This window comes from Drosophila santomea, chromosome 2L (assembly GCF_016746245.2).
Source record: "Drosophila santomea strain STO CAGO 1482 chromosome 2L, Prin_Dsan_1.1, whole genome shotgun sequence".
Taxonomy (NCBI): domain Eukaryota; kingdom Metazoa; phylum Arthropoda; class Insecta; order Diptera; family Drosophilidae; genus Drosophila; species Drosophila santomea.
The window spans coordinates 3,610,429-3,625,953 of NC_053016.2; the positions used below are offsets into that span (position 1 = coordinate 3,610,429).

Below are 15,525 nucleotides of genomic sequence, written 5' to 3' on the forward strand. Positions count from 1 at the left end.
TCGATTCGATGCCAAATTGATTTGCAACGTTTTAATTGAACACCTCAGCAGTTGACCAGTTGACCAGTTGACCAGTCGACCTGTCGAGCAACCGACTTACAACATTATTTCTGGCTTTTCAGGGTGGTCCCGACCCAAAAAGGCGAACAGGGCCAAGTGCGAACGTGTCCTGGACAATGGGATGTTCCCCTATAGCCGATCCTTTTCCCCCGGGCAGCTCATTAAAATTGCATGCTCGGTAGGAGCAGCAAATGGGAGGAGACTGCCCCTGTGGCAGTAAATGGCTCACTTTTGGCAGGCGACTTTCCAGCACGTCCTGCCACTATTGCCACTACAATTCACAATGGCAGGACATCCACAGGACACGGAGCTGCATGCCACCCTAGTTGCGGAACCGATGCGTTTAATTGTGGCTCAAAATGGCCCAAAAAAAAAGGGACACACAACCCCATGCGGACACATATCAATCTGGTCGGGATAACTCTCGGCCACCCGCTGCGACTTTCACAAAATATTTTGGTTGTACGCAGTGCAATTATGGACAAGGTGTGTCGAAATGCCAGGACACCAAGATGCTCGAGGTCCTTGGACTGCCTGCGGCGAAGTGTTGCAAAACACGAAACACAAGTCCTGCGTTCGGTTGACCACCCGACCAACTCGGCGAGATAAGGCTAAGGTTAAGGTTTGGCCAAAATCAGCAGGATATGCAAGGATATGCCCAAGGGGGCGCGGCCAGGATACTTGTCAAAAGTAATCCTGCCCAAAAAAGAAAAAGAAAAGACATCTATGTAGACATCAATTGGCGAATACGTTGGCACTTTTCTGGTCCGAAAACAATGCAAAATCAAAGCCAACACAATGAGCGGGCCCAAATCAATTGTACATGGCCATAAGGCCCGAGAGTATGTCATCAAGGTGGAGAAAATGGAAAATGCTAATGGAAATGAAAATTGAAATCGAGCAGCAAATGAGGCAGATGCAGACCCCTCATGCGGGTTCCCCGCGGCTGAGCAGTGCGACCTCAGGCCTCAATTAAAGACAATCCTATGGTCGATTTTGAGACAAAGATCACAATCTCAAATTGACAGTTCTGAGTAAGAAGCGTGCTAAGAGAAATGCAATTGCTAGGAAGAAAAAAAGACTAGAAATGAAAACCCACATTAAAGGAAATCAAACCATACCTTTTGCAAGGCATTTGGCACGTTCCCGATTTTCGAGTGAAGCCACAATGAAAACTAAAACTGAAACACAGGCCATAAATATTTGGACCACACCTCAAAGTTAAACAATAACCATAGTGTTACCGAAATCGAAACCGAGTCAACACAAAATCATAGCAAAACTGGCATCAAATTCAATTCGATGCGATTTCATAAATTAACTGATGCGACAGTTTGAATATTTTTGGTGGCATGACTTCTGCTTACTTAATCGGCAAGCTGAAAATTAATAGAGCTGCTTAAAAATGCGAGATCTGCATATCGAGATCTGCATAAAAACTGAGTTATATTCAGATGGTTAATAAATTTTGACAGCTGCTGTTTGATGGTTCAACTTATATGGTCCTACGACTTCGGTCAACTGAGTTACGTTCGCAGCATGAGAAAAAGTCCAAATCAGGAAGGCGTGGGATTGAGTCATTCGATAAGGAAGATTTCGCAGCGATTAAAAGTAGATCAAAATCGTTCAGTCTGCTTGGAATGTGAATATGCAGATAGTAATCTGAATAGCTGATGCTAAAATCTTTTCAAATAACTAACACCATAAAGATAAGTTAGAAGATGGGAACTTGCCATAGTTGAGTAATTGGAAACAGAAAAATCCCACCCGCGTTCATAAAAAGTCTTATTAAATTTCAGTTGAAAATTACTTTGCGTTTATATTTAAGTGTTTCATTTTTGTGATAACTTCATATCAATACGAATGTTTGAAGCATGTACATATAGACGATAATGAGATCGTTGTATCTTTGTGCTTGGTCACAATTGCTATAGCGACAATTAAGTTGTTAAGTCTAAACAGTAAGTAATCATGACACTCGTCTTGTTTTAACATTAAACAATCGATCGATTGATTTATTCAAGTACTATTTAAATATAATAATTAAAACAGTCTTTCAATAACCAAAGCGGGTTTGAGGTGTTTGTGTGATTGAACTATTGAACTATTGTAACATAACATTTGGTTTACTCCATAAGCACTACGAACTGAATGGGCTACTACGACTATAAGGTACAATAATATATATATAGTTAGATTACATATTAAATTAATTGCTATTTATTTATGTTTATAGTTTACAGTTGTGTGTGTGTGTGTGTGTATTTTGGAATTGTTTTGTAGGAGGCTTGTGCTAGCAATACTTTTCATTGGATTTTTCATCAGTTTTCCTCTGCTATTTGACTTTGGCATTTGTTTAATGCAATTCGGGTTCTGCTACATAGAACCGATTGCACGGAGGATGACTCTACTGCTCTTCTGCTCACTGGGTTGCGATTGCGATGGCGATGGCGATGGCGATTGCGAGTTGCTGGCGAGGATTTTCCACATGCACCTTTGGCCAGAATGCGGGGGCTGGACTCGGTTTGGTTTTCCATTCCAGGCATTTCCCATGCCTGGCGGCCGTCCAGCTCTCTGAATCTCTTCTAGAATGTCTCAAAAGAAACCGGATACCGGGTTTCGCTGTTCCTTCAATCTATCTGCTCATGATCTCATCGATGGTGAAGCCCAGCGTCCGCTTGGGCTTCTCGGAGCTCGAGGATGACGAGGATAGATCCAGGACGGGCAGATGCTGTGCCAAATTCTCAGGTTGAGGTGAACTCAATGCCTGGTTTGGCACGGAATGCGAGGTGACTGGTGAGGATGTCACCACCACCACCTCCTTGGTGCTCTGCTCGCTGTGGCTCTGCAGGTGACTCTTGAGATTGGCCCGCTGGTTGAAGCTCCTCTGGCAGATGGGGCACTTGTGTGGACCCTCCTCCAGGTGGGTCACCTTGTGCACGGCCAGGGTGCGCGACTGGCAGAAGCCCTTGCCGCAATCGCTGCACTTGAAGGGCTTGTCCTTGGAGTGGATGTAGCGGTGATCCCTCAGATGATCCTGTCGCCGGAAGGCCTTGCCGCAAATGTCGCAGGAGTAGGGCCTCTCGTCCGTGTGTGTCCTCTCGTGGATGAGCAAATTGTAGGACTTGGTGAACTGCCGGTTGCAGTACTTGCAGATGAACTGCTTCTTTGGGCGACTGCTGCCAGTGGCACCGCTGGGCACACCACTCGCTCCACCAGCACCACCCAGCTTCAGGGTGGGCATGGCTCCAAAGTGACGACCCACCACCGCGGCATGCAGACCATGGAGGGCAGCGGGATAGGGACGCACATGATGCGGATGTGGGTGCGGGTGGTGCGGATGGCCGTGGTGGTGATGGTGGTGCGGATGTTGTTGCTGCTGCTGTTGCTGCTGCTGCTGCTGGTAGATGGCTGCGTTGCGGATCCAGTGGTTCATCAACTGCTGGTGCACGGCCACGGGATCGGCGCTGGCACCGGGATAAACTGGATACTGCTGTGGTGCCTGATGTTGCTGCTGCTGCTGCTGCATCTGCAGCCACAGGCGATGCTGCTGCTGCTGTTGCTGCTGCTGTTGTTGCTGCTGCTGGTAGTGGGCCATGTGTCGCATGTGCAGCTGGGTGGCCACCGCCTCCTCGCTTATCGCCGGATGCACTCGCCTCAGCGGCTCCTCGGTGGGCGTGTGCGGGGGCGTCAGCATGGGGGAGAGACTCGTCTCGCGCTCCTCCTTGATCACTATGAAATCCTCCTCAGCAAAGTCTAAAAAGAGTGGATAAGATAAGCGCTAGGTTAGTTTTCGGTTCACATAAATTGCAATTGTTCAATTTCAAATGTTTATTGAACATTTCAGCATGGTATAGATAGTAATCCGCTTAGCCGTCGGCATTTGCCAGCTGGCAACTCGTTTTGAGCCCGAGTTTTGAACTTGAACCCACCTTGTTCTCTGCTTAAGTTGAGCTCGTCGTCCACGGTTATGTTGCTGATGGGCGAGGCCGATGTGGAAGACATTCTTCGACTGTCTTTGTTGGCCGTTTTGTAGTTAGTTTATTTGGCTTCAAATTGTTTTGTTTAGTTTGCGCGAACTGCACGATTCACTTTGGCTGCTTCGCACTTGTATCTAACGTGTGTGTATCTTTTGTCAGTATCTAATACACAGCTGCACAGCTGAGCGTTCTTTTGGATGCGACGTGCCACCGACAACGTCTCGACACAAACTGAATTCGTTGGCCGTTCGCCGCTCTCCGACTCAAACGCTTGAGAATCGTAATCGTAAGTGAAACGAGGCGAGTGAACTGCTGTATATCCCTGTCTCTCTTTCGCTTTTGAGTGACTTGTGTTGCTGCTGTTGTTGCTGTTGCTGTTGCTGTTGCTGTTGCTGTTGCTGTTGCTGCTGTTGCTGCTGCTGCCGCTGAGCGATGTTGCTGTTGGGAGTAGCGCTCGTTAATAACTGACTGCAACTGCTGGCAGGGCGACCCGTTTTTGAACCGGCCGAGAAGTGCGGAGGAGGGCGACGAGCGGCGACCAACGGCAGCTGCCTGTGGCGGGGTTGAAGTTGTTTGGAAATGGTAGATACGTCCACGCCTACCTGCTGCTCTCGGATTGGCCCTCAGTATCTGCTATCTTATGGATGTGCCTGTGCGTGCGATTGTGCCTTTTGGATGCGAATGGATATATGTGTGTGTGTCTTGGCTTTTTCCGTTCATGCAGTAAACAAGCGGAAACCGTTGGCCTGACGGTCGCAAGCCTGGGATATTGTTGGTGTTGCTGCTGCTGCCGATGTTGCTGCCGTAGTTGCTGCTGCTGCCGTTGCTGTTGCTGCTGCTGCTGCTGCTGTAGCTGTAGCTGCTGCTGCTGCTGCTGCTGCTGCTGCTGCCGCTGATGGCAGGCAGCCATCGCTGGAGTCCAGCCCGCATCCCAGTTCCAATCCCAATCCTGAAAGGCAGCCCTCCCAGGCGCATGTGCCATCAGCAGGAGCAGCAGCTGCACGAAGGTCCTGTGTCATCCTGGTGCCCATGCCCATGCCCACATCCATGCCCATTCCCCGCCAGCACTCGCTCGTCCTCGTGCCTTTTTAATGTCGTGCTGTCTGCGCCGCAGGATATTGTAATCTACCATATTGTCCCTGTTTGTGTTTGCGCCTGATTCGTTTTCACTTAAATTTTAATTTGCAATACAAATCAGTTTTTTGTTTTTTGTTTATTCCCCCGCACATTTCGCTTTACACTTTAATCTGGAATTCAATTAGCCGCTTCAAAGCGATGGCGATAAAAGTTTCGAGTGGGTGGAAATGGCCGTTTGTAGCGAAAATTGATTGGTTTTTAAAAGGGTTTCCGGCAGGATATGCCGCACATATTTTACAGCGAATGAGCGACGAATTTGAGGTTATGGTAATGCCATTAAAGGACTTCATTAAAAATATATAGTAGTACTGAATTGGTTAGTTTTAAGTATGCCTTTTAGACACCTCCATTTATTTTCTAGTTTTATTAAATGGTTTCCCCAGTATGGTATTTTTTTTAAAAGGTTTTTAAAAATAGATTTTAGCTGTTATTTTTTTACCGCGGTGAACTTTCACCGTTTTCAGTTGGCATCGTACTCGGGCTTGTCAAATCATCTTTAATGAGTTCCTCATTCGAAATGCTTCATGCTGCTCACTTGGATAATAGTTATATTCATAGCACAAACAAGGTATTATTGATAAAGATTAGTTTGAGTTAAAACATCTAATCCCTAGGTTTTTAATTTATGTATTTGCCCTAACTATAATAGCTTGCTAGGTCTTGCTATATTTAAGGCACTACAAATAAAGCGTATTTTTCATAAATCAGATAAAATGCCAAAGAAATTGTTCATAGCTATGAAGCAGTAAGAATAGGAACCACTCATATGTACACAAGGGAATTTTCCTCATTAATAAATATCTTAAAATTTCACATGTTATATACATGCTTCCAAATTAAGTCCTATTCTTCGGTTGGATTTTCCGCAAACTGTAATATATTTCCCAATTCCAACAAAACATGTATAATGCATATCCTATTATCCTGCTTCCGAATGCCGTACATTCCCATGACTTTGACTTGTCGACTTTCCTGTTGAAGCATTTCCGCAATGGATCTGCGGCTAATCCTTTCACTTGGCAAAACAAGAAACATTCCCATTGACTGGTTTTACCCATATACGGACTTAGGATCCCAGGATCTTGAGACTAAGCCCATTGCGACACACTTCGTCACAAGCGCTGCTTGGCAGGATTGACTTTGGGTTGGATTAAATTAAGCAATATTTACACAACATTTAGTACAAACTTTCCCAAGCGGCGCAGAGTCAAAAGATCAAACAGGCTGAATCAATAGCCGAAGGTCCTGCGCAGGACGTTTTTTCCCAGAGTGCGTGTGTCTGGTTCTGTAGATTTTCGATTTTCGATCCGTTTCAACATCGGATCGGATGTGCCGTCGGTTTGTCAGTGTCTGACAGCTTTAGCCTCGGCGTTTGGCAATTGTCGCCGCTGTTGACGGTTGGCAAACAGTCGGCGAACTTTTCCATTTCAAAGTGACTGGCCCGTTGGACTCCGCCCACCCTTTCAGTACCCAGTACCAAGTACCCAGTAACCTGGCCTTTCGGCCTGTGGAGTCGCGAGCGGTAATTAACATCATGTCATAAGTGTACAAAGGCAAATAAATAAATAAATAGATAAACACCGAGCGGAGTGGAGACACATGAAAGACACAGGCCGAATGTTTCCCAGCACATGATATATGGCATCGCACTGGCTGACTTCCTGCTATATCCATCCATCCCATCCCATCCATTTGTTGTCGTTACTAATATTGTTACTATTCTCGTGTTGTGTTGTTGCGCCTGTCAACACATGGCCTGGCCAAAAGGATTAGCCCTCTCTCTCCCGGGGGAAACACATGTCTATGTCCACTATTTGCATGTGGCAGACGCGCGAGAGATCCTCCGGCACTCGGAAACGGAAACCAAAGTCGCATCGTGGGATGCGGAAAGCAGGAACGATGGCCATAAAAAATAATTGGGAAAGACCTGAGAGTCGTTGGTGCTATGGGCCAAGGACCTGCACCAATAAAGAAGTCATTGGCTCGGCCATAAAGTCATAAAAAACTATAAAACTCTCGGCCTGCTCGACATTAGTAGCCTGCCATTGTTTGCGGAGGTCCTGCCCTCCTGCGCTGCGAAAAAAAAAAATAAAATCGGAAAATCGAAGTACAAAAATGTAGAGCGTAAAAAATATAACAACGAGAGCAAAAAATCACAAAATCATCATAAAACGAAAATGACAACTTACTTAGTCGCTTCTTTGGCATCATAAAAACGCCCAAAAGCCACTTCGCAGAAGACCAAGACCCTTGGTTCTTGACTCTCGCATCTCCGGATCTCTGACCCGGTTTTTAGCAATGTTCTTCTTGTTTTTTCATTGCTTTCATTGTCTGCTCATTTTTTTGGACCATTGCCGTGCATATTTTATGGTATTTTTTCGTGTTTCCACGAATAAAATTAGATTTTTTAGAGCAGAAATGTCAGCGACGCAGTCGCGAAGTCATAGGCAATAATTGTAAAATGACTTTTTAGTGGGCCATATGCCAGGGTTTTCGCTATTCCACCAAAATCACTTTTTATATTAGCCGTGGCAAATGAAGTAGGCGCATTTTTTGGGAATCTCGACTTGGTGACCTTCACTTGCAGGGAAATCTACAAGTTTTTCCTCCGAATCGAACTTCCTTGGGCTACTGAAAGAAGTCATCGCTGATTTTTGTGCATTCGAGGAAGTGATATTAGTGAGGACTGCCTTTTATGACTAGAATATTTTCAACCAAAAATCACAGATAGAAATCAAATGTTTATAATGAACTTAATCAGCAAAATCACAGATAGAAATCATATGTTTATGAGGAACTTAATGATATAGACTCATATTGCTTGAATGTTCTGTGTTCAGCTTGTAATTTTAAGCATTGCTGATTTCAGAGCGCCATTTTCTCTCTCTAGAAACAATTTTATATAATTTCCCCAGATGGAGAAGGGGTAAAATGCAGCACAATTTTCTCAGGCATCCAGTCAAGATGGCAGAGGGCCAAAAGCCTCGGTTCAAGGCTTCGCTCAAAGGCAATTTGCAATTTCATGGCGAAAACAGACCAACTGTAGCCACTGCGATGAGTTGAAGGAAAAAACAATTTCAGTTATTGGAAATGCTTCCAGCGAAGTGGGCAACAACAACCATTTCGCAACCTCGATTTCCACGGCAAAACGCCAAAAAGTCGCTAAAATTGTTCAAGTCCTTGGGATTCGCCTGATAATTAGGTAAATCTATTGAGATCTGGGATCTCTTTCCCGGCCAAAGGCGAAAGGCGAAGGGATGGTTGGATGTGCAGAAGTCAAGGCTGCCGAAAACGAAAAAGACGAAAAGACGGGTGCACGCGGCATTGTTGCGATTTGAATTGCTTGCGAAAAGTATCTAAACACACCATAAACGCGTCACGCCCGCGACTCCGCGAATCGTAAACCCAAGGACATGCATATCCTGGCCCTAAGATGTCGATGCCGCGACCAAAACCAAAACGCTCGTCGTTCGTACGGAAAAAGGGGTGTACCCTTTACCAGCGTAATTAAAGGGGTGTGGACGGGTGAGTTGCTGGCAACCAGGTAGCCAGGCAGCCAGGATGCCATCGTAAAACCAGGATCCTAGAAAACCTAACCCTAAACGTTACCCTGAACTGGACTTTGGCTTCGGTGCGCCATTGTCTTTCGCATTGCGGTGGGCGCGTCGCACTTTTACTCCTTCCCAAAACGAAAACGAGGTACCTCGTTTATATACCAATATATCTGCAGATATTCCCTCGCTCACGCACGACCATCGTACCTGGAAGAGCCCAGTATCGCGGACAAAAGGAGTAGCTAAGGGATTAGTGAACTTGGAATCGAGTATCCTTCGAGCATTTGCACATTCCCTGTGCGCGTCCTTGTCTCACAAATTTGGGTGTAGCGAATCCAGGAAGGGTTGATCCCGGAGAAGGGTTGCACTTTATTTGGCAAAATAATTAGATTGATCCGCAGGGCAGTTGACTTCTCTGGTCATATTAGTGCTGCGCAAGGCAACTCCCCCACAACAAACCCACGATTTTCTGTAGCGAATCCAACGGGCTTAGGGCTGACTTCGGTTTTTGGTGAGCAACTCCCCGCAAGAGCAATCCTTTTCCGTATTTGTCAAAATAATTAGATTAATCCTTTCACGGGCTGGTTTGGCATATGATTAGCACACAAGTGTAAGCCGAAGTTCAATGTTGAAGTGGAAGTGTTACTCATATAAATAATTACCCAAATAAATAGTGTATCTTTTGGTATAAGTTTTGTCATATCTAAAAAAATACATATGTTTGCTTAAAGTCCTTAAAGAATTACTATTAATTTAACTAGGACTTAAAGAGTTAATAAATATAATTTGGTATATTCTTTTAAGAAGTTAAATCGTGACTCACCTGGCGAAACTCCTCCCCCATCGATTTCGATAGCGGCGCTTTGTGGGCTGTCAGCTACCTGAAAGCACCTCGTTCCCTGGCCGGCTTATCGATCGGGCGGCAGTTGATGGTATCATCCCAACCCCATACCATCCCCATTCCAGTGCCACCCCCACCACAGCCCCATCATAGCCCCACCGCGATTGCGTCGCTGTTTGCCGTATGGTAATAAACGGAGTCGGAGCCAAACCCGTATTTTGATAAGGGCCACGAAAATGTCGCAAAAACAGAATGAGTTGGTAGAAAAATCTAATAATAAAATACAAAAAAAAAAAAACGGCACAAGGGGCGACAACACCTTTACGATGGCCCACGGCCCTGGGGCCAACGGGAGCGAGGGAGATGGGGCGAGGCGGCAGAAAGAGACGGGTGACCAGGCAGTGACTTTGATTTTAGCCGCCGCGCTTGTCATAAACATCGGCCGACTTTCATATTTCGCCGGCTGTTTCCCTCCTTTTCCATTTATTTTCCTTTTATGCTTTATTTGCGTTTGTGATTTAGCAATATGGCGGATGGCTCGCTGGATATGGTGGTTCACTTATCCGGTGGTTCAGTGGTTCGGTGGTGTGGTGTTTCGGTGGTTGGGCACCCATTTCGATGGCCTCTCTGCCGGCAGCCCCCCAAAAGTAAACCGCCGACCGCCAATCAAAATGCGCGCCCCGAATTAACCCACTGAGGGAGTTGATCGAGTGAGTGAGAAAGGTTGGGCCACAACGGGCTAATGGTGTGGGGAAAAGTCGGAAAAGTAGCGCAGAATGGGCAGAAATTGGATAAGCAATTTGTAATGTATTTGGAAAAGTAGCAAGGCATGAGCAGAAATGAGATTAGCAATTTGTAATATATTTTAATGTTACAAAAAAATTTAACAGTATTTTAAATATTATATTTTATTATCATTTATTTTTCATAATCACTATTATGTTTATTGAACTGAAGTGCCCTTCATTTGGATCTTTCTTCAGCCCACCAAGGGTTAAGACTATTTTCCTGTCGAAACGAGGCTTTGATTAATTAATAATGGAATTGCTAGAGTTCAGCTGGGGATCAGCTGGGGATTGCCAGCACAGAGGACTAATTGAAATGGCATCAATGGCCTCACTTGGCGATCGATCTTTTCAATTAGCCCAAAAACACCCGGGGAGAGTGTTCGCGCTTCGTAGTGAGCCACGTCTCATTACGGCAAGTATTGATGAAGGGCGAGACCCTTTGATCTGGCGATCGGAATCTGGGATGATGGCCAGTGGCCACCCATTGATAGATAATCATGGTGACTGAATCGACACACTTCGGCCCCACATCGCTGGCCATGTAATCCAAGACAAGTGTGTAATTAATAATGCTTCTCGCTTTTCGATGATTTCCAGCGAAGATCTCGCCTCGTAAAGTATTCAAATTACGGGGCGACGAAAAGTGTGAAAATGCGTTTGGAACGACACGAAAGGTCGCACCCCTGACACTCTGTGATTTATGATGCCAAAACATGTGCGACCCACAAAAAACACGGCTCCATGCCAGATGCGGCATCCTCCAGGACAGCGATCCTTCGATCCTCCGATCCTCTGATCCTCCTATCCCAATCCCAATTGCGATCCTTCAGCGCCACTTGCGGGAGTGTCAAGTGTTTGTTTGCTCCGATTACATGAGTTGTTGGTTATTTCGATCCGGCTATTAGAGCACTGTTTACAGTGCGGCGCTATACATAAATTATGAAAAAATTCCCAATGATCTGTAGCGGAGAAAGCAGATCTCCAGTTCGTAGGCCATAGCCCGTAACCCATACCCCGTAACACATACCCCTTAACCCATGGCCCGTAACCCGTAACCCGATGCGGAATTTCAATTTCTGAAAAACTCTCCACCACACCCCCAAGTTTGTTTACATTTTCCCTGAGACTAATTGTCGACATTGTATTCATGTGGCAGAGACTTTCAGGCACTGATCCGCACCAAGTGCTTCCATTTCCAACTAAGTATTTGGAATTTATTGGTCAAATCTCTGGATGGCCAACCAAACCAATAGCCTCTCCTTGTGTGTGTGTGTGGTCCATAATCGCATTTCCATTTGCATCTCAAGTGGGGGAGTGCCGGGTTTTGCAGTTGCATTTTTACGACTACTTAAGGCTGATGCCCGGTTCGTGGAATCTGGAGATTCGAATACGGTAGTAAATAGTTGCACCACTCAAGTGGCTGCCCGTGGAGCTGCAGCTCTGGGTCCTGGCCCACTACTACCGAACTACCACACTCCTTAAAAATTCCAAAACCTGCTTATCAGCTCGGTTTTGTTTGGTTTCGTTTTGACAGGCGGCCAGGCGAAAGGAGCCATATTATGTTATGCACTCTTGTGGTTGTCACAAAACATCGATGCCACTAAACTCGGAGCGGCAAGTTTCAGATATCGCGGCCATCGATTCCCGGGAGTGCCAGTCGGATTCGTTAAAAACTTGAGTACCAAATGTATCTTTACACAAAAAACCCAGAGGTTTGTTTATGCCAGTGCTCACTACCTAACTATTCATCCACATTTTACTACTTGCTCAATATTTATCTCTTATATTCTAAGCCAAAACATTCTTCGCCTAATATTGTAAGCCACTTAAGGTAATCAAATGGCATGTCTTTACTATCGAATCATTCCAATTATTGGCAATCCTTTAACCTTCGCCCTGCCTTAATGTCTTAATTTGAGACCCAAAGAGCAGCCTGCAAATCTCTCCATTAGGTGACCAACTAATCGAACTCGGGTCCACGGTTAACCCCAGACTGCCCGCTCCGTCACCTTGGACCACACACATCCTGCAACGCAGCCAGGATATCCAGCAGGTTATGCTGCAGGTCCCGCTGCTAACTAGTTACAAATAATTATCTGTTTGCCAAATACTCGGGGACAACTTTATCCGTGGAACTGGACATCCCATCCATCCAATTGCAATTATACGCCAGTGGCCTTGAGTCGCCGCTGGTCACTGGTGGTACGAGGTTAGCCCAACCATCAGAGTTTTGGGTTTCCGAAGGAAGCCCAAGGAGTCCTCTGAAGTGGAATCTCTGCGCCTAATGCTGTGATTAGCATCTGCGTTGACAAACACAGTGAGCGGTCCCAAGGCGAAGACTCTGCGTTTCTTCAGTTTTTCACGGATCTACGGATCAGGGCACTGAGCTCACGGGCACTGGGAACAGGGTGCTGCGATGCGGAACCCCACCCAAGATGAATAATTATGGGTGATCTTTATGCTAGCACCGGCTCCTCGCTGGGACCGTTAATGCTCAAGTTGAGTCGCGGGGTTCCAGGGGTTTCAGGGGTTTCAGGGGTTTCACGGAGTTCCATGGGACACGAGTATGGCTACCTGCGGCGTTTCCTTAGGCATTCCTGAAATTTCCTTCCTTCACCTTCAATTGATGCGCTCGAGTCGCGCTTTGTTAGCAGATATATTCACGCGTATTCCGCCGAAACTCGCTAATGGTCACAGCAAGTCGTCCGATACGATACGAAGCGATCCGAACTGAACTGAACTGAAACCATGTTTCACCTTGGTCCCCGCCTGTGTTATTAATGATGGAAATTTGAAAATACAGAAGGTTCAATAATTGCAACATCATTGGGTCTTCGATTTCTCAACCTTCGGCTGACTTTTGTCCCCGGGCCGTAAACAAATTGCCAGGCATTTCGCCACACTTTCCGATACTTCCAATACTTCCATACCCACCCAGGGACTTGTAAAACACACGCGCGTCCCTGAGCAACCAAAGCGCAGATATATATCCCGATACCGATCCCAATTCCTATACCGATCCCGAAAACTTGGCTCTACCTAAGATCCGTAAAGATCCGATCGGCAGCACTGCGTTTATATTGCAGCAATTTCGAATCAATTGAATAGTTTCCACGAATGCGCACAAAGGCCATAAAACGCGTCGCGTGGTGAAGGCGCAGCTACAGATACGCAAACTATGAGATATTGTAACTGGCGGAAGGACAAACTTCTGCTTTTTCAGCAACGGCAACAGCTTCACCTTCACTTCGCTTTTGCCTGTTTGCATGTTGCCTGTTTGCCCGTTTTATTGGCCTTTTTGTCGTCGTAATTCACGTGTAAAACACGCCGAATGCCCAGTGCCCTTTCGGCCATCTCCCCTCCCTCGCTCCTACCAAAAACTGCACTCGAGGATTGCGCGTGCGCACCTCTCCATTTGTTTGCATTGCGCACACGCCCTTCCCCTCGGCCACTCTGGACTTCCTTTTTAGAGGCGTACGCCTGGAATTTGGGATGCGGAATCAAGTAATGGACAAACAGATCCATTGTCGATTTCCCTGAATTTTCGGCGCACGAATCAAGTTATTTTAACACTTGCCAAGGCGACACGAAAATTGGTAGTTAACATGACCTTGTCAAATAGCTTGTTCCTTACAGCAATTATTCCCTAATTTCTTCAATTTCTTGTTCAATCATTTTTAGCTCTCTTGAAGTTTACAATCTATCATCTATCGTCTAGTGCAAAACTTTGATTACATCCCATTCAAATGGCGGCTTATCGTGTGCAAACGCAATCGCAACCCTTGAAGAAATAGACAAGTTGCAGTTAAGCTCCCGTCTACATGTTTGTTGCAGTTAAGCTCCCGACCAGAAGAGCTCCTTCAAGTCAAACCCCCCGATAAGCTATCACCGATTGTCTGCCAGCTTATATCAGCTAAAAATCCATCGAGTGGCTCCCACAAGTGGCAGTTGGCTTCAGGTGCACGTACCCAAATTCCCCAAACCGAATCGAATCGAAGCGATCCAAGCCCAAAGACCAAATACCAGAAACCAATTCAAGTAGCTCGTGCAGTTCACCTTAATGCGCCCCTCGGCATTCGGCATTCGACATTCAACATTCGGCACTCGACGGGGGACAGGAAACTGCAGCTCCAAGTGACCGCCACTGCAACTGCATTTCGGACTCGAGATTGGCCAGTTATCTGCTGTCAGTCTGCCTACTCCTCCTCTTCAGTTGCTCTGTCCAGCAGATAGCTACCCGTCATTGTCCGGAGGCACGAGCTCGATTAGTTGCTAGGGAAAGGTGTGCACTGACAGAAAAGAGGCACTAGGTATCTGTTACAACCTATCTTTTTACTACTTAAAATACTTATACCCATGAAATACTTATACTCTCTGAGTTCAATAACTTTCCATGCTCATTAGTAGATAAGTAATTTAAGCGAGTAACACATATACTCATTTCAATTTCCGAGTGTACTGTTTGCCTTTGACCGGACGTTAATTGGATCACCCCAGCTGGACCCCAGTAGGATCTACTCCCGGTTCCCAATCTTGGCAGCTGTCTGCCGAACGACGCCCGCTGGGCACACATGTCCTCCTGATGTGTCCTCCTTTGATTGCCTACTAATCCTGGCCATCGATGCTCAGGCGACAATCGAAGTAAACAGCCAGACAAATGGGCAAACAAATGAGCCGGGGCGTGTGTCCTTAAACGAGCCAAATTGGATCATAACTGCGAAATGCGAAATGCTCAAATGGTGAATGCTGTGTGGCTGAAATGCTGAAATCTGTGCAAACAGCGCTCTAATTAAGTCCTGCGGAGAGGGTCCACCCATAAAAAGGACCTCGCTCCAAATAGCCGACCATTAAAGCTGGACAATGGGGGCGCGTGTTTTCTGAATTGCGTCACTAGAGGCGCTGACTTGGATCGGAAATAGAACATTTTTGGGGGAAGAACATATGTAACTGACGTCAGCTGGTTTCGAGAATGTCGCAAAATACCCTTTCTCAAAAGTGAGGAAGTGGAATTAGAAATTCGCTATTTCTAACTTTATTGTAATATTCATTTTGAAAATGAAAAACATTTCGGGGGAAGTCTGTAACTGACGTCAGCTGGTTTCGGAAGTGACGCAAAAAGAGAGGAAGTTGAATTAGAAATTGGCTCATTTTGAAAAAAAGAAAAC

At 46.0% G+C, this 15,525-nt stretch overlaps 1 protein-coding gene across 1 annotated transcript; it reads right to left on the reverse strand.

Moving 5' to 3' along the window:
* Nucleotides 1-1,878: 1,878 nt before the first annotated feature.
* Nucleotides 1,879-4,698, reverse strand: LOC120458343 (protein odd-skipped). The gene is made up of 2 exons (XM_039645959.2): nucleotides 3,993-4,698; nucleotides 1,879-3,816 (listed from the first exon to the last, which is right to left on the reverse strand). The coding sequence occupies exons 1-2, from the start codon at nucleotides 4,063-4,065 to the stop codon at nucleotides 2,696-2,698; spliced, it is 1,194 nt and encodes a 397-aa protein (XP_039501893.1). The 5' UTR covers nucleotides 4,066-4,698; the 3' UTR covers nucleotides 1,879-2,695.
* Between the last annotated feature and the right edge of the window lie 10,827 nt (nucleotides 4,699-15,525).

Coding starts and splice junctions, on each gene's coding strand:
- LOC120458343 (XM_039645959.2), bottom strand. CDS start 4,065: ATGTCTTCCACATCGGCCTCGCCCATCAGCAACATAACCGTGGACGAC. Junction 3,817..3,992: donor CAACTTAAGCAGAGAACAAG/GTGGGTTCAAGT, acceptor CACTCTTTTTAG/ACTTTGCTGAGGAGGATTTC.